At 46.6% G+C, this 21,952-nt stretch overlaps 1 protein-coding gene across 1 annotated transcript; it reads right to left on the bottom strand.

The window, feature by feature from the left end:
• Positions 1-3,794: 3,794 nt before the first annotated feature.
• Positions 3,795-21,734, bottom strand: Dnajc8 (DnaJ heat shock protein family (Hsp40) member C8). Its single transcript, XM_052177598.1, has 9 exons — positions 21,631-21,734; positions 18,915-19,016; positions 15,828-15,884; positions 13,695-13,761; positions 13,067-13,161; positions 10,917-10,988; positions 7,192-7,283; positions 6,033-6,108; positions 3,795-4,548 (listed from the first exon to the last, which is right to left on the bottom strand). Exons 1-9 carry the CDS (start codon positions 21,706-21,708, stop codon positions 4,426-4,428), a joined length of 762 nt encoding a protein of 253 aa, XP_052033558.1. The 5' UTR covers positions 21,709-21,734; the 3' UTR covers positions 3,795-4,425.
• Positions 21,735-21,952: the final 218 nt, after the last annotated feature.

Below are 21,952 nucleotides of genomic sequence, written 5' to 3'. Positions count from 1 at the left end.
AATCCTAAAATCCAAATAAATAAATAAATAAATAAATAAATAAATAAATAAAAGAGCTGAGCCATCTCTCCAGCCCAAGATTTTGTTTTGTTTTTCAAAGATTTATTTATTTTATTTTCTATGAGCACACTGTAGCTGAATTCAGACACACCAGATGGTTGTGAGCCACCATGTGGTTGCTGGGAATTGAACTCAGGACCTCTAGAAGAGCAGTCAGTTCTCTTAACCACTGAGATATCTCTCCAGCCCCTTATTTTGCTTTTTTAAATTATGTGTATAGGTGTGTCTCTGTGTGTGTGTACTCTGTGAGTATGTCTGTGCACTTGAATGCACAAATCTTTAAAGGCCAGAAGAGGGCGTCAGATCCCTGGGAACAGGAGCTGAAAGCACATGACATGGGTGCTAGAAACTGAACTCAAGTCCTCACCCCATACCTCTCAGGTCCTCTTCAAAACCAGAATTTGCTCCTAACACTGAGCCATCCATCTCTCCAGCCTTGGTTCTGAGTGTGTGTGTGTGTGTGTGTGTGTGTGTGTATGTTTTGTTAAATAGGATCTCATGGAACTCAGTAACCTCATAATTGCTATCCAGCTGAGGATCACCTTGACCTCCTGATTCTCCTGCCTCTATCAACTACAGCCTTGGACCCCAACACATGCTGCATTTTGTATGAAATGTGTGAAAATTGTGTCTGTCCGTGGTGTAAAGATCTGAGGACTGAGAGGATGTGGGGTGTGTGTGTGTGTGTGTGTGTGTGTGTAAGACATCACATAGCTCTGAAGACCCACGCAAATCCTGAGTGGTTCTTTAAGTCAGCCAGCCAAACAGTTACGTCGGAATCCCACTTCTTACCTGAGCAGTGGTGACGACACTGGTCCAAGAGGTGACCGGGCTGCAGGGGATGGAGGCCGCTCAGAGCTCGGTTCTTTGAGAGCATGTTTCCTTGATTCCTCGGAGCTCAGGAAGCAGAGAATAGAGTGAGGGAGAAGGAGTGAGGCAGGAGTCAGGCCCAGACCCAAGTGTGTGATTCACTTCATTCCGCCCTCCTCCTGTCCCTGTTTGTTCAGTGCTGACAGTAGGATGAATAATTAAGGGAAGCTTGCCTGCGGCCTCTGTTGAACAGTAGGGCACCTGAGGCCAGGAAGCTAACTCCTTGGGCGGAGTCCCAACCCCCAGGGTCCCCAAAAATACTCACACCCAACCAGGACTCTACCCAGTTCAGCCAACAAAGGGGTGCATCTGAAGCCAAGCCCCTGTGGGAGGAAGGGCTGGGCTTGGGGAAAGAGAAAACGAAAACATCAGGCTGTGTGGCTGAGGGTGGGGGAAAGGAAGATTCCAGCATTGTCCCTAGGAGCCCAAACTTCAACAAGACAGTCCCATGTCCAGTAAGACTGACAGAAAAGACTCAAAGCTGATAGACACCTGTCTGAGGGGACACACTGAAGGTCACAGGTGTCCAAAAGCAACCTTGCTTTTGGGGATGCCTAGTCTGTTGGGAGACAATGCTGCCTTCTGAAGCTACGGCAGCTGAGAGGAAGGAATACCTCTGAGGAGCTTTGCCTGATGGAAGCCAAAGACCACAGGTGCGACAAGGACTTAGGACGTGGCTGGAGTTCCAGCTTCGATACCGTCCCTCTCCCTCTCCTCCCACCGTCTCACCAGAATGCCAACTAGACTACCAAAGCAGTGACCAGTTGCCTACAATGGTTGCAAGTTGCCTTTAAGGGCGCAATGGCTACTTCCCAAGAGGAGGTGAGGGCTTCTGGTTGACGTCATTACTGACTCAAATGCCAAGATCCTCACCCTACCTCACTGGCTCCCTCCACTTCACCTGGATGAGGCCAGAGGCCTCATTAGCTGTTGGCTGTGACTTTGACTCACACAAGCACCGGAAAAAGGAGTGGAATGGCTTTCTTAGCAACCCTCCAGTGAGGGAGTCTTGTCCTGCTGGGAGCTCCCCTTTCCCACTCTGGGGGACAAGGGGCTGTGGGACTGTGGAGCTGTTGCCCTCGGTAGAGGTCAGATTTGGCTGTGAGACTTCAATTCAGTGCCCAAGACACCCTCTCCCTGGCCGGATTACCAGAGAAAGCTGTTCTAAACAAGGTTATGCACTGGGTGAGGGTCACTGCTGTTCTCCCAGGCCAGTCCATGATCAAAACGTGGCAAGAAGGAAATGGACTCTTCCTTCTAGAAAATACAATGTCCTCACTGAAACCCAAAGAGCTGAAGGTGACCAGGAACTCCTGAGTCTGGCTCCCTGACCCCATGCTCCAGGCAGAGCAGAGCATTCCTGGGTATGACCTCACAGGCAGCCATCTGGGGTGACTTCTCATGACCTAAACACCTTCCCCTCATGTCCTCCCCAGCTAGGCCAGAAACTGTTCACTGTTCCAGATTCCTCCTCTCATAGACAAACTTAATCTCTTTGGGAACCGGAGGTGCCCAGCCCACAGGAGCAAGGCTTCTTCGGCCTGTTCCCCATTGCTGCCTTCTGTTCACTAGAGATGTCCTCAGACCCATTTGTGGGACAAGCACATCTGGGGAAACGGCTTCCTGGGCCTTTCACCTAGCAGTTGTAAGGTGTGGTGTTGACACAAGCTTCCTGCAACTGAGAAGACATACCCTCCTGGAACAGCAACAGGGCAGCCACTCCCTGGTGTCTCGGAGGCTGTGAATACCAGACTTAGGGGAACAAGCACTGTATTTTATTATGCAACTGAAACTGTACAACTCCCAATGAAAATAAACTCTCCAGAAGGTACTCACTGGCTGCAAGAGACAGAAGCCAGGGCCTCTAGAGTGGCAGGTCCGTGTGTCCTCCTCAGCCTTTGGACCTCAGCTGTGAGGCATACTGAGGAGATCCCCAAGTGTCTGATTTCCAGTCAACCTGGTAGTTGATTGAGTAGGCTAACTGCTGTGGCTGATGGCTGGCATGGCCTTCTGAGAAGTGGGCTTGCAGGTAGCTGAAGGGACCCGCGACCTCAAGCCCTCTGATGCGCGAGGCCCTGTATGCTGGAGGAGGCGCCACTCTGTCTGCCTGGAAAGTTCGGCAACTGCCCCCTGCCCAGGACACTGCATCAGCTCAGGACACACAGCAGTTCTGTGGTGACACTCCCCTCCCTCTGCGGTGCTTTGGTGTTACTTTAGCTCGTGTGGTCTGGACATGCCTGGCTGTACCTGGAACAGTAGTGAACGGAGGCCCCAGCCTCCACCCACAAGGAACAGACTGAAGGTGTGCGCACCTTGCCTTCTGTAGTCTGGACACATCTACAGGCAGCACAACAGAATGCCCCCAGTCACTCACGAGTCACCCTTCTACACCTACTACGCCCCTCCCACAGGCTGAGCATATACTGTAAGTCGGATGACTGTACACAGCACATTTCACCGAGTGAGCAGCAGCTGACTTCATAGATGGATACTGACAACACCCATGGCAGCAGTGATTTCCTACAGTGAAATCAATCAATCAATCAATCAATCAATCAATCAAATTGTTGATGGAGCTGTTAGGATGGAACCCAGGCCTCAGCCTCTGCCATACTTGCTATTCCTGTTCTTCTCTTTGCTGCTGTGAGGACTGGACCTAGAACTTCACACATGCTAGCTAGCACTCTACCACAGAGTATGGCCCCAGCCCTGTAGACCCATTTTGTAGGTAAACAAGCTAAGGCTTAACAAATTAGTGTAGGGAGCTAATGCGTCCAGCTGCAAGATACTGTCGGGGCTGGGCCATTCAAGAAAATGGACTTGCTTGCCCTGGAGTCACACCCAAGGAACAGACCATCCAAGGCTTGGGTATAAAAATTTATTATACGTAAAAGAATATTACACTAATGAAAGCAGACAAGGGAGGACACAGGGTACTGGCTGGAAGATGGCGAACTCTTTGGAAAGTGAACATGTTTAAGTGGCTGGGAGCCTTGTGCCAAACACCACAGGGTATCAGGTCAACAAATGACTGCCGTGTGAGTCCACAATGCCTCTCCTCTTGCAGCGAGGGCCTCAAGGATGGCTTCCCAAGGTGGCCCAGGCTGATCTGGAGTCAGGGCAACACCACTGTAAGCAAGACATTTAACTGGAAGATTCCACAAACTATACATGACCCCTGAGCCACCACAATTCAAATATAAAACATTAAGTTACAGGCTGTGGGAAGAAGGCGGCATGAGTCAGTAGCTCCTTCAATCCTGGTGGTTCCGTGGGTAAGGATGGGGGCGGTTAGACCAAGCCCCTCCTCTCAATGTACAAATTACTCTGATTGATATTAAATTGTATTGAAAACAAAATAGACTAAAAAGCAATCGCTACTCTATGTAGGGGTGGAGGTGGAGGTGGAGGTGGAGAAAGAATGAGTCCTTTAAAGCAGGAGGAGGCAGTGGGAGGCTCTGGCCAGGGAGGCTGGGCCGTGGTCCTGCTGCTCGCTCACTCCCGCTGCTCCATCTTGACTTTTGGTGGCCGCAGGAAGGTCCGGTTCTTCTTCTCCTTCTTCCCCTTTGTATTGGCCTGGAAATTTCGCCAACTGTCCACTCGACCATCTCGACTTTCCTGAAAGAAAAGTCATTAATAGTCATTAAAGGTCAAGGTAAGGTCATTAATGAGCAAAGGGGCGGAGCCTGTCCTGCCACCAAGTCCTCCCATGGCCCCACCCTCTAGAACAGCCCAAGAGCAGAGAGCAGAGCCAGGCCCAGCGAGCCCTCTCCCTTCTCTAAGGACCCAGTGTTGTTTCCCAGCACCCTCGCCAAGGTGCTTGGAAGAGAATAAGATGGGTGAAGGCATCACACAGCCGTTCACTGGCTATGTGGGCACTGTCTCCCGAGTGGAGCTACACCCCAGGGCTAGTTTACCACTTCTTCTGTTCTGTGTTTTTAAGACAGCATTTCACCACGCAGCCTTAGCTGGAGCTTACTATGTAAAGCGAGCTGGCCCTGAGATCCCTGAGATCCCTGAGATCCCTGAGATTTGCCTCCCACTGCCTCCCAACTTGCTGGGACAAGTGTGCGCGCCATCGTGCTGGCCCGGAGCTTGTTTCTTCTAACCCCAAAGAACGCTGACTCCAGTTGCGCTGGACAGGACTGCACAGCGAGGAGGGCTGACTCGTTCTTAACCAGGGAGCTGCCTGGGAGCACAGCCATTCTCTCTTCACCTTGTTCCTGCTGCTCTGACAACTGATGGGATGTCCTCACACCAGCTACTCTCCAGCCACAAAGACCTCTACCTCACTATCAGATGGCCTACTCACTTTCCCTTTCCACAAAGCTGGACAGAAACAGAGCCAAAAATTACAGTTAACCAAGCTCTAACCTAAATTCTAACTCCTATAAAAGACCAAATATGTTGGGTGGTGGTGGCGCACGCCTTTAATCCCAGCACTTGGGAGGCAGAGGCAGGTGGATCTCTGAGTTTGAGGCCAGCCTGGTCTACAGAGTGAGTTCTGGACAGCCAGGGCTATACAGAGGAACCCTGTCTCAAAAAAACAAAAAAATTAAAATTAAAAGACCAAATGCAATCCACAACTGGGTCAAACACTTGAAGAGCAATGACTCAATCTCAAAAGCTAGAAAGTGAGCTGATGTGGTGGCTCCCACCTAAGTTACAGTGACTTCCAAGATACCGTGGGCTCTAACTTGAGACTGTCTTAAAACCAAAAAATGTCAGATGTCTCCCTACAGAATGGATAACTGGGTCAGAAGAATCTGAATCCAGTGGTCTGTATGTGATCTAACTATGTAGCCTTAATCCTAATATATGGGAGGCTGAAGGAGGGAGACCAGGAAGTCCATGATCAAGCCAGACAGGACTATGGGGAACTCAGCTCCACCCTCACCTCCCGCCTGCTTTTACAAATTGTCCTCAGAGCTAAGCGGGGTGCTTCCCGTTACCCTGAAGTCACACTGTTAGGCCCACTTGGTAGCTGTGTCTGCCCATGCCCGTGCCAGGGAAAGCTAGGAAGGCCAACGGCCGGCTGCTTGCTTCTCCAGTGCCCGCTTTCACCCACACACCCCACTCCCGTCTGCCCTAGGATGACTCACCTCAAAGTTTTTCTGCCACTCTCTCTCTCGCTTGGCTTTTTCCTGGGCTTCAATCTCCTCTTCTCTCTGCCGCTTCCTGGAGGGAAAGCAGAGTGGGCTTTGGCAGTGCTCACAGGAGCTGAGGCACAGCTGCAGAGAGCACACGAGAGTCCCAGCCAGGGGGGGCCTCATCCTAACATGCAGATGGCAAACCCAACCCTAAAATGACATTTCACACAAACTTAACTAGCAAAATCTAATCACTCCAGTCAGCAACAGAAGATGCAGAAGCCAAATCAACCCCAGTGTTTCCTTTCACTTTTTTCTTCCTTTTCCTTTCTTCCATCCTTCTATCCTTCCTTCCTCCCCTCCCCCCTCTGTGTAACAGTCATGGCTGCACTGACCAGGCTGGCCTCAAACTCAGGGAGATCCACCTGCCTCTGCCAGGATTGAAGGCATGTACCACCAGGCCTGGCTTCCTTTTTTGTTTTTGTTTTTCTAAAACAGTCTCACAAGTAATTCAAGCAGGCCTCAGACTTGCTATTTAGCCAAAAATAGTCTTCAACTTCATTTTTTTTTTTCTGCCTTCACCTCCCCAGCAGTGACCATGGGCGTGTCCCACCGTTCCTGGCAACCTCCACACTTCTGACAATCAAAGGAAACCACACTTGAGCAGAGTTGTAAACCAGCTTAGAAAAGACGCCAGGCGGTGGTGGCGCACGCCTTTAATCCCAGCACTTGGGAGGCAGAAGCAGGTGGACTTCTGAGTTCAAGGCCAGCCTGGTCTACAGAGTTGAGTTCTAGGACAGCCAGGGCTACACAGAGAAACCCTGTCTCGAACCACCCCCTGCCCCCCAAAAAAGAAAAGACAAGACTCTGGTCTCAAGAGCCTCAGAAACTCTAATGTAGTCCAGAGAGGAAGAAAACATACTGCATGCCTCAAGAGAAATAAATTCCCTATGGACAGGTGTAGTTAGTATTTCCCAAAAGTCTACAATGTCTGACTAGCTACAATGTCATACCCTGGTCTTGTATGCTATATCACTGGGCTGCACCCTGCCTCTCTAGCTTATTCTAAATGCCCCGCTCCCACATTCATCAGGCAATGACCCGCAGAGACCCCGTGAGTGAGCTGATCTGTGCATTTAAATGTGGCTAAGAAGGACACGGAGACACGCACCTCTCATGCATTTCTTTGGCTTCTCTCTCTTTCCTTTTAATCTCCAGCTCAGCAAACAGCTTCATGGTCTGTTTGTAGACTGCCTGTTTGAACTGTAAGAAAATTAAAGGCAAAAGAAAATAAAAGTAAACATTTCACATCAACATTGACATCAAGCAATTACATTTAGAGCCCTAAAGATTACAACCGGGCAATGAACTCTCTGCAGGAAGAAGCAGTTGACACAAGTCCGTCTCCTCAGGGAGCACAGACGCCGCTAGGAGACCTTTCCTCTCCCCCGCCTGCAGAGGCTGTTAGGACACTGCACTTATTCCTCCACGTGGGATTTTAAAGATGCTCTTCTCCAAAATACCAAGACTAACTTCCAGTCTGTCTTTTTATATTTTATAATTTTGATTTAGTGGATAAAATGAAGTTGAATCCTACATAGTGAATTAATGAGGACACACACATGGCCAAAACTGCAATCCTGTCTTAAGGGGCAAAGCCACTGATCACTTGCTCATAGCTAGGTATGGCCATGTGACCCAGAGTTTAATCAATGTACTTATATACAACACCTAGGGTGTCTGTGATGAGAAGTGGCATCTCTCTTCCCCTCCCACATTGTTTGTCACATGAGCAATGTGATGAGACACCCTAGACTAGGAGGGGGAGTCACATCGTTGTTGCCGGAGCCTTAGAAGAGTCAAAACCCTGAAGGACACAAGGTGCAGAGCTTCCATCAGCGGCCACCCGCCTAGGCCTATTGCACAGGGCAGACATGTTCTACCTTGATTGAGCCATTTGTGTCTCTGTAGCCAGTTCACCTTACACAGTGCACCTTAAGCAACGCACTGATAGGAGCATATAACAAAACATTCAATAGAAACTATAAAGACCAAGAGCCCTATTGGGTTTTACAGTATGGAGGATAAAACCCAAAGCCCCTCATGGAAACCTCTACCACCATGTTTAGTCCCAGTCCACCCAAGGCCTTTCAAGAGTGTGTTGCAGTTAGTATTACAAGGGTTTCTATTAGAACCTGTTCAAGTTAAAGAGAAGCAATTAAAGATACGTAGCCAGACCCCACCACAGTCACTACAGATCCCAGGCTCCTGTTAGCATTTTACTTCTTTGCTTGCAGTAGGTTTGGTGAGGTTTGGCTTAGGTCTTGTTTGTGTGTTGTGGGCTGTTTTTTAGAGACATGTCTAACTATGTAACCCAAACTGGGATCAAGTTCAGGGTAATCCCAGGACTCAGCCTCCAAACTGCTAGATCATAGACATGCACTACACTCACGAAGGCGTCTTTCTCTTTTCTTTTTAATGTATTCATTTTATATACGAGTTTCTGGGTACACTATGTAGGTATTGCCCACAAAGGTTAAGAAGGCACTGAATCCCATGGAATTGTAGTTACAGATAGTTGTGAACCATCATATGGGTGCTGGGAACTGAACCCAGGTCCTCTGCAAGAGCAATAAGTGTACTTTACTGCTGAGCCATCTCTCCATCCTCTTATTTCATTTTTTACTTAACAGATCTATTTTAATTATGTATACATGTGGCTGCACGGGGTTTGTGCACATGAGTGTACATATCAAGTCCAGCAGAGGGTGTCAGATCCCTTGGAGGTAGAGATACAGATAGCTGTGGGCCACTATATGGATGCTGGGAACCACGCTCAAGTCCCCAGCCTGGGCAACACATGCTCTACCAGTGAGCTACCTCTGTAACACCAACCAACCAACCAACCATGAGCTTTTCAGATCAGAAATTATGTTCTTATTTATTTCCAAATAGAAAGTATTTTGAGTTACACATGGAAGTTTAGGGAAGAAAAGTGTCTATATAATAGGGCCATGTACTAAGCTCAGAGGCACCAGGCACTGAGCAGAGCGCAGAGGGAAGAGAAGTGAAGGCGTCCCCGGCGCTCTGTCACTTCTCTTTAGCACTGTTAGCTGCGAGGAGGTGCTCAGGAAGAACACCCACTGCCTAACATTTAATAAATATTTCATTATCTTTATGTGTGTATGATGCACACATATGGACATGTATAAATGCATGTTTGCCTGTGAATGTTCATGTATGCAGGTGTACTTGAAGGTGTATGTGGAGGCCTGAAGACATCAAGTATCTTCCCCAATCACTCTCAACTTTACTGAGTAAGGCAGTCTCTCACTGAACCTGGAGCTTACCACTGCCAGCTAGGCCAGCATTCCTCTAGAGCTCTGGATTACAGGCAGTCACCATAACTGCTTTTTTTTGTTTGTTTTTTGTTTTCCAAGACAAGGTTTCTCTTTTCTCTGTGTAGCCCTGGCTGTCCTGCAACTCATTCTGTAGACCAGGCTAGCCTCAAACTCAGAAATCCGCCTGCCTCTGCCTCCCAAGTGCTGGGATTACAGGCATGCGCCACCACGCCTGGCCTTTTTTTTTTTTTAAGATTTGTTTTATTTATATGAGTACATTATAGCTGTCTTCAGACACACCAAAAGAGGGCATCAGGTCCCATTACATGGTTGTGAGCCACCATGTGGTTGCTAGGAATTGAACTCAGGACCTTTAGAAGAGCAGTCAGTGCTCTTAACCACCAAGCCATCTCTCCAGTCCCCATGACTGCTTTTGTTGGGATTTGGGGAACTAAACTCTGATCTTCAGACTTACATGGCAAGCATATGACCCACCGAGCCAATTCCCCAGCAGAAAATATTTTAGTATCTTTAAAACCACTACATAGTGAGGTAAAGAGATGGCTCAGTGGTTAAGAGCACTGGCTGCTCTTCCAAGACACAGGTTCAGTTCCCAGTACCCACATAGTGGCTAACAACTATCTGTAACTCCATTCCCTGGAGACTGAATGCCCTTCTCTGGCCTTTGAAGATACCAGGCATATATGTGGTACACATACATAAATGCAAGCAAATGCTTATGCACAGAGTTTAAAAGTTAAAAATAAAAGCCATTTCCCTAGCACCCAACTTCTAAGTTCCTTTGTATAAGTGTGTGTGTGTGTGTGTATGTGTGTGTGTGTGTGTGTGTGTGTGTGTGTGTGTGTGTATGTGTATGTATGTATACATATGTCTGAGTAGTATGTGCTGGCTAGTTTTATGCCATCTTGACACAAGCTAGAATTATCTAAAAGAAGGGAACATCTGTTGAAAAAATTGCCTCCATAAGACTTAGGAGTGTATAGCATCTTCCTATGTGTCTGATGGAGCTGTCCCAAGCCCACTGTGGGTGGCCATCCTTGGGCTGGTGGTCTTGGGTAGTATAACAAAGCCAGCTGGGCACCCCTCTAGGGCCTCTGCTGATCAGTTCCTGCCCTGTTTTTGATGTAGCTCTGACCATGGTAGAACTCATTATAGACCAGGCTGGTCTCAAAACTCATAGAGAACTATCTACCTCTACCTCCCAAGTGTTGGGATTAAGGTATGAACCAGCAAACCTGGTTTTCCCAAGATTTTTATTTAATTAATTAGCTTATGAGTATATGTGTTTAAATGTCAGCAGAGGACAAGAGAAGGTACTGGAACTGGAGTTATTTAACAAGGTGTTATGAGATATCATGTGTGTGCTAGGAACTGAACCCAGGTCCCCTGCATACACACCATACATGTAATACACACCCAGATGTAAGATAAACATATGTATGCAGAGGATGGATAACAAAGGGTAAGCGAATGTCCTTCTGCACACCTAAGTCACCCGTCACCCAGGACACAGTGGTGTCCCACGGACACTCACCAGTTCAGGGTCATCTTCCTCTACATTTGTAGGCTTTCCTTCCTTCTTTAGTTGTTTTTTTCGCTCTTTAACCTAAAAAAGAATTTTTTTTCATCAGAAGATGAGCACTCATCCTTTAAGAATAGCCACTGAGATGTATATATGTGCACTTTTCCATAGGATAGGGTAACAGACTTTTCCATAGGCGTAAGATGAAGACACGAGCCTCCTCCCACACCATTAGTAATAACAACAGTGATAACAACAATAATTTCTGATAACACTATAAAAAGCACCTGAGACTTGGAGCCTTGGGCCCTTCCTCTCGCTCCATCTAAAACCCACTCTAGCCTGCACCACAGCAGACTCCAGGGAAAGGGTAGGCAGCAGAGGGGCTGTCCTCCTCCACTCATGACTGAGCCTCTGCCAACAGCCTCAGGCATGGCCACTCGCTTCCTTATCTTGTGGACGCACAGTTGTAGCAAAGGAAGCATATTTGCCAAGCTTTAGAAGGGTCTACAAAGTGTGAGGCATTTTAGGTATAAACTGTATTTCTACAAGTGTATTCTTGATAGCTTCCACTCTGAAATTCCTGGAAACCATAATCTTCACATGGCACTAATGGATATATGCTCCTCATTCTGGTCACTACTGAGCTTTTAAAAAAAAAAAAAAAAAAAAAAAGAATTCACAGGAGGCTGACCCTACTCCCATCAGTGACCTATGAGAGGCAGCCAGGTTCAGAAACACTTTACTGCCACCTTGTGGCCAGGAAGTCTAAGGACAATTTTTTTTGTTTTTGTTTTTCAAGAGACGGTTTCTCTGTGTAGCCCTGGCTGTCCTGAACTCACTCTGTAGTCCAAGCTGGCCTCGAACTCAGAAATCCACTTGCCTCTGCCTCCCAGAGTGCTGGGGTTAAAGGCGTGCACCACCGCTGCCTGGCAGGACAATTCTTTATAAGCAAAAATACAAAGAGGATTGAAGAAACTGTCCTGTGCTCTTCTGGCCTCCAAGTATAGTGTGCCATGACCAGCAGGAGCAGGTTCCAGCCCCTTCCTTTCCCTCCTCATCCGTATCTAAATACATCCATCTTTATTGTTATTGCCTACAACATTCTGATTCAGATTCCAAAGCTCTTCAAAACAAAGGTGGATTCCTGATTCGCTCTCCATTGAAATCACTCGACAGGGTCTTGAGATTCCTGTCCACGGGTAAAAAGGAGACTTTCTAACTGGGTGGTGGTATGCCTTCAACCCTAGCACCTGCACATGGAGAAAGACCAGAAACGCCAGGCCAATGCTCTGAGCATGGCTCAGCAGTTGTTCCCGCAAGGATCCAGGTTCAGTTCCCAGCACCCACACAGTAGCTCAGAACCGTCCCGTAATTACCGAGGATCATGCCACCCTCTTCTGACCTCACTGTGTAGCAGGCATGCCCATGGTGCACATACATACATGCAGACAAAACATTAACACACATAAAATAAACAAATCTGACACTTGAGAATTTACAGTCAGTCTCAGGTACTTCGCAAATTCAAGGCCAGCCTGAACTACGTAAGACCCTCTTTCAAAGTAATCCAACCAAATAAGAAAAAAAGAAAACAAGAAAGGTCTTTTTGCCTGGATGCAATAGCACACAGCCCACAATCCCACGGCTCAGGAGGCGAAGCGGGGGAATTAAGAAGTAGCAACCGGCCCAGGCTGTACTGCCCGGCGACCCCAGCATGACTCCGTTTACACACAGTGTGGAGATTTAATTTGTTCACCGAGTCTCCAGACTGCCGCCACGATCTGGACACTCACTCCGAGCTCCCGACAGCTCGCTCTTCTAGATCCTTCAACACAAGTACAACCAAGGAGCCATCAGGGTCAGAGCTGCTCCACTCCCCACTCTCTGGGGTAGGATGGCACCTCGCTGGGGACCAGAGGTGGCCATCAACACCACACAGGACTGGTAGGGAAGTGGGAGTGGCAGTGTCCTAGCCACACCTCACCCTGAGTTTTCCTCTCAGGAAAGGATGCTGCTAGTTTTGGGCACTATTCCTGGGCAGCACAGCTAACCGGTAGAGTCTGACCAGTGGTCTGCACTCTAGGTTGTACACACCCTCTACATGGTGCCCCAGGCTCGCTGTCACTTCCTGTAAACGCAGCAGTACTAGAGATACTTACAGTGTGTTCCACGTATTCTTTTCCTGCCTGAATTACATCCAGGGCCCTCTTCTTTTGTTCCTGATCCAGTAGCAACTTGTAAGCTTTGTCCACAGCTAATGCAAAACATTGAAGTTAACTGTTTCTGCAATACCCTCGCAAAGTCCAAGCTACACTCAGGCAGTGTAAATGGACGTGCACTGTCTAAAAACATTCCCTACTTTGTTATTTATCCTTGTTAAACCCATTTAAAAAACAAAAACAAAAACATACAACCACAGCAATGACCTTGAAAGTCTTAGAAATATTAAATATACACTCAAGGCTAAATATACCACATCAAGAATTAACACATTGATAAAGTATTTCCCACTTATGTTTAGCAAAGGAAAAAGAACCTATGCAATAAAAGTATGTTGGTAGACACAAAAGTTTTAACAAAGCAAGGCTAAGGTGTACTCTCTTTGCAGTGCTGGGCTTGAACCCAGGGCCTCAGGCACGCTAGATAAGCCCTGAGCTACACACCCGGCCCCCGAGGAAACAGTCCGCTTAAATGGCTGCTTTACTGAAATCCACAGCTTTTCCACAACCAGTTATTCCTTAGCATCAGCAACATATATTACTCAAATATAGGTAAATGTACAAATACCTTCAAAAGCCTTCTGTGCTCTGTCAGCATCGTCCTGGTTTTTGTCAGGATGCACCAAGATGGACAACTGCACAGGAGAGAGAAGTCAGCGTCATCAGCAGTTCATGGACGAGATCTGCACTCTTCACACATACCAGCAAGTGAGTAAGTAAAATACGAACTTTTGTATGAAAACCTCCAGATGATCCTTTCAGACATTTATAAGATTGATTCCTGACTCGCTACCACTAATGGAAGAGAAACTGAGAAGCAAAAAGAACCATTCTGGGAGATGGAAACCTACTGCTAACCCCAGAAGTCCCAGACCCACAGTCCTGATTTGTGATTCTAACTTTGTAACGTGCTAGCTTTGCAACTCTGAGCAACTCAGCCCATCTTCACCTCACTTCCTGCTCTACCCCTGGAAAGACACAAAGTACAGACATCTAAACGGTTTGTTGTGTGCGCAAAATGCCCAATGCAAGCAGTTAGCATAAAGCAATATGGAGACCATTTTCAAATCCTCAACCCAGGAGGATGGACAGTGGGTAACATAGTCAGAGTATCAAAACATCCACTGAAAGCCTTCTGTATGTGACACCTCATTTAACTATTTGGACACATTTACCAGATGAAGTAAAATAGACACAGAAAAGCTCAAATCACGTGTTCAAGTGCACAGAGCTCCTAAGTAAGAGAACAGATTAAAACTAAAGTCATATGTACTCTTAACTATGAAGCCATCGGAAGAATCACTAAGTCGGAACTCAAGTTTGTTGACTCAGGAAAAGTTTAGTCAAGAACTACAAAATGTTTGTTATATTGGGAATAACTGCTAATGGACTGTATTGGAAAAGACTTTGGGAAGGGGAGAGGTTGGGATGCTACGTTTAAACACATAGCTCAGGAAGAATAAAGCTACAGTTATATAATGGAAATGACTGAGTAGGCAAAACGAAAAATCATCTTAGCTTCTTAACACAGCATGTGGGAGCCCAGAGGTAACTGAGTCAGCAGTGTGGAAATCCACCTCCCTAGAGGGAGCCCTGCACGTCAGTACCACAAGGCTGTGGCTGAGAACTGACCAGGTCCCATCCACACGTGAGAAGCACGACAATACAATGAACACAGAAGACGACCCTGGCAAGAAGCAGGGAACACAGCCACCTCCCTGGAGAAGTTTCAAAAAGCACTTGTTACATTAAGCCAGGTAATTTATGTTTTAGAAACTTCTTACATTTTTGGGGTGTAGGGTGTAAGCACATGCGACGGCAAGTGTGTGGAGATGAAGGACAATCTGCTAGGGTCGACTCTCCTTCTACTGTGTGGGTCCCTGGTCAGCCTGTGTGGTCAGGCTGAGCAGCAGGCCCTTTTACCTGCTGCGTCACCTCACTAACCTAAGTGAGGTATTTCTTGAGTAACTACAACCATTTGTAAGACATGAAGTTACTGAGCGGGTCAGGCAGATGGCATGTGCGTGTCACCCTAGCTACTTAAAGGCTACAGGTAGGACAATCATATCAACCAAGTGTTTGAGGACAGTCTGACAGCACGAGATCCTACCTCCAAAAAAAAAAAAAAAAAAGTTACTCTACTTGGATATAAAAAATCATTATACCCAAAGAAAAACTTTTACATTATGACAACAGTTATCTAGCCTTAATTTGAAATAGAATGTTAATTTCAGCCCAAAAGTATTTAGTACTCAAAAATCATATCTAGGTAGCTGAATTGATAGAGTGTGCCTGTCTTAGTTTACATGAAAACCTGGGTTCAGGCTGGAGAGATGGCTCAGCGGGTAAGAGCACCTACTGCTCTTCCAAAGGTCATGAGTTCAAATCCCAGCAACCACATGGTGGCTCACAACCATCCAAAAAGAGATCTGATGCCCTCTCACGCTGTCTGAATACAGCTACAGTGTATATACACTGTATATGTGTATATAATAAATAAATCTTTTAAAAAAAAAAGAAAACCTGGGTTCAATCCTCAGCACCCTATAAACCAGGATGGCACCCCAGAACTCAGATGGATCCCAAGTTCAAGACCATCCTTAACTATACAGTAAGAAATGCCAGGCAAGCCGAGCTGCATGAGACCCCATCTGGAAAAACCAACCAAAGCCCAGCTCTAACGAGAGCAACAATACCGTACCTGACGAAACCTCTTTTTTATCTCTTCATCTGTCACTTCAGGATCTATCTGGAGAACCTGGAAGAACCAAGATCAAAACTGTAAAGCTGGACATGGCTGCCCATGTGTCATCTCAATCCTAGGAAAACAGAGGCAGGAAGACGGTAAGTGCAGGGCCAGCCTTGGTCACAATCAGCATCCTCAAAAGAAACAAAAACAGAATACTGAGGGAGTAGTCCTAGAATCCTACCAGATAAGATCAGAAGTCAAGACCATCCTCGGCTATGTAACAAATTCAATGCCAATCTTGAGACATGAGACGTCGTCTCAAAACAAACCAACCCACCCAGGAGGGGAGAGAATCTGTGTATATGAGTGTGTATGTCTAAGTACGTATCCACCTCCTTACATGCCTTCTATCTCCACTTTTGTCCTGGATAGTATAATTAGTTCCACTAAGCAAAACCAAGTGAAGTGCTCTACACTCAATCTCATAGTCCAGAACTTGGTCTCCGAGCACAGAGCTCACTCCCTGGGACAGAGAGTAACCACCCAAGAAGAATTTAGTCACATTTAGAGCCCATGCTGGGTGAGAATGGGATCCACACAGGACAGCAGCTTGACATGGAGTGCCAAGGACGGATGCGGGGCAAGCCCAGAGTGAGGCTGCCAAGCAGATTCTGTCAGGGTAAAGATATGAACACGGCTCAGCACACAGGTTCACGCCTATAATCCCAGTATTTAGGAAGATGAGACAAAACTGTCCAGAGTTTTGAGGTTGGCCTAAGCTAAAAAGGGAGATTCTGATTATAAAAATAAAGACAGCCTGGAGAGTTGGCTTAGAGGGTAGGGTAAGATCATGCACTGCTCTAGAACAGCAAGAGCACAGCTCCCAGCCACTTGTAATCCAGCTCCAGGAAACACAACAGGTCTGGTCCCTGTGTGCACCCTTTCACCAATAACACGTACAGAGACCCACACACACACACATATACACAGAATTTAAAATGAGACCCACATAGACAAAACAGTAGTTGGAGAGATGGCTCAGGGATTAAGAGTACTTGTTGCTCTTGCAGAGGACCCAAATTTGGTTACCCAGCTCCCATCCTGGATGGCTCACAACTACCTGTAACTCCAGGGAATCCAACATGCCTGGTTTCCATGTGCACCTGGACCAATGAACACAAATCCACACATGCTCACATGATCTTAAAAGTATATGTGTCTGTGTCTGTGTAAATGTGTATAAAAATAAACCTTAGCTAGGCATAGTGGCGTACCCCTTTAATCTCAGAACTCAGGGGTAGAGACAGGAGGATCACTGTGAGTTTGAGGCAAGCCTGGTCTACAAAGCAAGTTCCAGGACAGCCAGGGTTCACAGAGAAACCCTGTATTGAAAAACAAAAAATGCCGGGCAGTGGTGGCGCACAACTTTAATCCCAGCACTTGGGAGACAGAGGCAGGTGGTTCCTGAGTTCGAGGCCAGCCTGGTCTACAAAATGAGTTCCAGGACAGCCAGGGCTACACAGAGAAACCCTGTCTCAAAAAAACCAAAAAGGAAAACAAACAAACAAAGAACCCCAATCAAAAAAAAAAAAAAAAAAAAAAAAAACAAGGGCCAATCTAGTATACAAAATGGTAAAATGATTAAGTACTATCCGAAGCATTTTTGCTTTTGCTTTGAATTTGATTCCCAGTATCAAAGATTAGAGAGAGCGAGGGGGGAAGAGGAGAGAGAGGACTCAGTGGCTAAGTGCACCCACTAGACAGTCAGTGCCTGCCCGCACAGAGGGTCACATCCCCCTGGAACTCCAGCTGTCACTGACACCTCTTGTAGATTCTAGGCATGTACACAGTATACATATACAAATGCAAACAAAGCACACACATACATTAAAATTTAAAAAAAAAAAATAATCAGTGTATTTGGAGGGTTAAAGGAACAGGCCTAACAGAGTCACTGAGGGCAGCACCAGAATCTGTCTGCTACCCTGTGTTGGAGAAAAGGAAGACACGCTGCCAACTTACTGCGATTTGAGGTAAATGACTTTTGGCTTTTTATCACACAAGAAAGAACAGAGATTAGTGCTGAGAAGAAATGTTCAGGGACAGGCACGGTGGGCAGTGCACACTGTGCTCCCAGGCTGGAGGTGAGGTGGGAGGCCTAGGCCGAGCCACTCTGGGCTGCATTAGAGATATGCTCAAAAACACAAAGGGCGTTGTTAGCTTCTCTAAAATCTAGTCTTAGTTCTGTTTTTACTGAATATATTTTCTTGTAACAAAAAAGTTAACAAAATTTTTGCTTTGTTTTTTATTTTTTGTTTTGAAAAAAGGTCTTGCTAGAGCCCTAGGCTGGTCCCACTTGCTATATAGACCAGGCTGGCCTCAAACCTGTAGGGCTATCCCTGCCTCTGCCTCCCAAATGCACAGAAAATTACATATCTGGCATTACAATTTTTTAAGGTCAAAGACCATAAGTTTATCAGGCCAGCTTTAAAAAATTAATTAATTAATTAATAAAAAAAACTTGTCTATTTGGGCTATTAAAGGCTGGAGAACATTTAACGGGACCAAGTTTATCTCATCTGGTTTTTTTATAAGCTGCCTCAACAAATCTACTCACAATAAAATCATTCAACCTCAAAGACAATGTACCAGCCACAAAAATTCCACCACTTTTCCTTTTTTCATTCCCAACTAATAAAACTTGAAGTGTATGCTGTAACATAAATCTGCTCCCAAGCCAGTTTCGATGGTTTACACCTATAACTTAGAGCCCGAGGCAGGAGAACTACAGAGTCAGAGCTCCAGGCTGTGGGATGCAGAGTGAGTTCCAGGCCAGAGTGAGCTACAGTAACATCCAGCCAGGTGTGCTGGTTCATTTCCACAAACTCAGCATTTGTAAGGTTGAGGCAGGAGAATCTGGAGTTCAAAGCCAACCTTGAATACATGAGACTGTCTCCAAACAAACCAACCAACCAATCTACATATGTGTACATATGGAAAGTTAGCCACCATAGATGCTACAGCAACAATAATGAACTTGTGCATAACTGCACATACATAAAGCTCTCCCACCAGACTCTACAGTAACAATCTGCTCACCTCAAATGGGTTCAGATTAAAATAAGAGGAACCAGGACGAGTCAATCTTTCGATCTGATTTTTGGATGTTAGAACTGAATCTCTCTTCTCTATTTGTTTCACCTATAAGTAAAAGAATTGATAAATCCATTAGTAAAAATAATAAGCTGAATGTCTACTTTAACACAATACTAATATGTTTAACAAACCACTATTCATATCTACCATGTCCAAGACACTTTGCTAAACTGAGGAACGATTACAACAGTATAACCATTTTACAATGGCATTCAGACCTCCACCATCCACATAGAAGCTAAGCATGGGACATGCACCTGGAATCCCAGAGCAGGGGAGGGAGGAGACAGGTAGGTCCCCAAAGCTCACTGGACAGCCGGGCTAAACTGCTGAGCTCCAGGTTCAGTGACAGATTTTGTCTCAAAAAATAATGCAGATGGTGAAAGACATACGACAATTTCTGTGCCCACTTGTGCATACATGAGCACACATGCACACTGCATACAATTTTAAAATTTATACTTATTATGTCAATAACTCTACTTCACAGGTATTAGCATTATCCCCATCTTTTTCTTTTAAAAACTTTTTATTTATTTTGTTTTATGAAGTGCTCTATCTGCATGAACACCTGCATGCCAGAAGAAGCAAAGCCACCATGTGGTTGCTAGGAATTGAACTCAAGACCTCTGCAAGAGCAGCCAGTGCTCTTGACAGATGAGCCATCTCTCCAGCTCCCATTATTCCTATTTACACGTAGGAAAATTATGGCTTACAGAGACTGAGGTTTCCAGTTACCTAACTTGTGAGAAATTTATGCTAACAGTGTGACTTATAATCAGGAGGATTCCCAGATAATAAACACAGCTACCACCACAGAGCTACATAGCTGCATGTGGGTACAACGAATCCACCTTTTCTTCATTTTGAAAGGAAAAATGCACACTGACCCATGACCTCTGAGCAACATTCAATGCTGCCATAGAGGACTTACGAGGGGCTCAGACAGTGGAGTGCTTGCCTAACGTGCAGAAAACCCTCGGTTTGATCCTTGACAAAAGAAACCAGCTGGGTGTGGTGGCTCATTTCTGTATACAGCACCTGGGAGGCTGAAGCAGGAGAATGACCCCCTGGTTCCAAGCAGCCTACACTACAGAGTGAGTAAGCCCACCTAAGCTTCATTGAGAACTTGTCTTAAAAACAAACGGACAAGCTGGGTGATGGAAGCAATCATCTTAGGCAGACGCAGAGGCAGGCAGGTGATCTCTGGGCCACACCTTCTGCTGGAGACCTACATAAGAACAGTGGAAGAAGCAAGATTCCCTCTCTCTTCTTCGCCTGCTTGCCTTGTGGTAACTGCTAGATCCTTGGACTTCCATTCACAGATGCTGCTGACCACTGCTGGGAGTTGGGACTACAGACTGTAAGTCATCAACAGATTCCCTTTCTATATAGAGACTATCTGTGAGTTCTGTGACTCTAGAGAACCCTGACTAATACAGAAGTTGGTATGTACAGACGCAGAGGCAGACAGGTGATTTCTTTGAGTTCAAGGCAAGCCTAGAGCACCAAGACAAGACAGCAAGGGTTATATGCAGGGAAACTCTTTTGTCTCAAACAGCCAAAGATAAATTTTAAAAAACATAATAAAAAGACAATGCTGATTCCCAATGGTAAACTGTGGAGCACAGGCATTTTTTCTCTGCTTCAGGCCTGAGGATGTGAACTGCCTTGCCTCCATTTTCCACCAAGATGGACTGAAATTTCTCAGTGAGCAAAGCAAAATATGCTAACAATGTGAAAAAAAATACTTTGTAACATAACAAGTATTCTTATAAACACAAGAAATAACGTCTCTAGTTCCAGCACTTTGGAGGCTGAAGCAGGACGGTCCAACCTGGGCTACTTAATTCAAAAACCACTGCCTTGCTTCTACTTTATAATTTTTAAGCTGCTTTCTTATACATAAAACCCTTTAATCGTCGTGAAAGCTCTTACAATATCAACTTGCAAGTGTGGGAACTGATGTTTTGAAAGATTCTTGAGAGAACAGCGGTTAGGCTAATTGCCTTACAAGAACCCAAAGTGTGGGCCTCTGACGTCAGAGAGCCTGCTTTTACTCAAGTTTATCCACTCATTTAATCAACGACTACATGGGAAACATCTACCATGCATTAGGCACTGACGATGCAAAAGTTAACAAGGCTCAGAGCAAGTTCACTCCTGGCCTACCTGACACCAAGTACGTATGCACACCCTCAAGGTTCGTCATGTTAAAGATGGGGAGGGGGGGTGTCACATAACGCATTCTTGTCACGATGAACAGTGCTCAGCACTGATAAACCGCAGAAATCGCCAGTCACACAATTCATGGCAGAGGAGTGGGGAAAAGGCCTCCCTCCTGTTTACAAATAAAAGTAGGTGCGCCGCAGCTCGGCCTTCGCCAGCCGGAGACGCCACAGCCAGCAGGCTGCATCGCGCGACAAGCAGCTCGCCGGCCCCTCTCCGGGTCTGGGTCCACAGGCCCAGCTGCCCCGCCGCGTTCCGGGGACCTCGGCAGCCACAGTGGCGGTCGCGCACGCACTCCGCAGCCGGTCCGCAGTCCCCAGGCCAGGCGGCGCGGGCCAACGGTCCCGGGAGGCGTCTCGCCGCCCCCAGGCGCGGCGGACAGAGCCGGAGCGCGGTCGCCCTGAAGCCACCATCCTTACTCCGGGCTCACCTCACTGTAGAAGGTCATAAATGCCTCCTCTGTGCTGCCTCCGCCGCCCGAAGCACCACTCTCTCCCGAAGCCGCCATTTTCCCGGCTAGCCGGCACGTGACCGTTCTGCGCAAGCGCAGCCTCACGTGACCACCCAAGACCGCCTTCCCGGACTCGCCTCCGCCGGCCCCCTATACTTAAAGGGGCCGAGACCCTTTTTTTTCGGGGGGGGGGGTTGGTTTTGGTTTTTTCAGAATAAGGATAAGGTTTCTCAGTGTGACCCTGATTGTCCTGGAACTCACAATGTAGACCAGGATGGACTCGGACTCAGAGGTCTGTCTG

The sequence above is a fragment of the Apodemus sylvaticus genome, chromosome 3 (genome assembly GCF_947179515.1).
Source record: "Apodemus sylvaticus chromosome 3, mApoSyl1.1, whole genome shotgun sequence".
In the NCBI taxonomy this organism is placed as follows: Eukaryota; Metazoa; Chordata; class Mammalia; order Rodentia; family Muridae; genus Apodemus; species Apodemus sylvaticus.
Note: the sequence above shows the minus strand (reverse complement) of the source record. Positions and strands in the feature narration are given on the sequence as shown.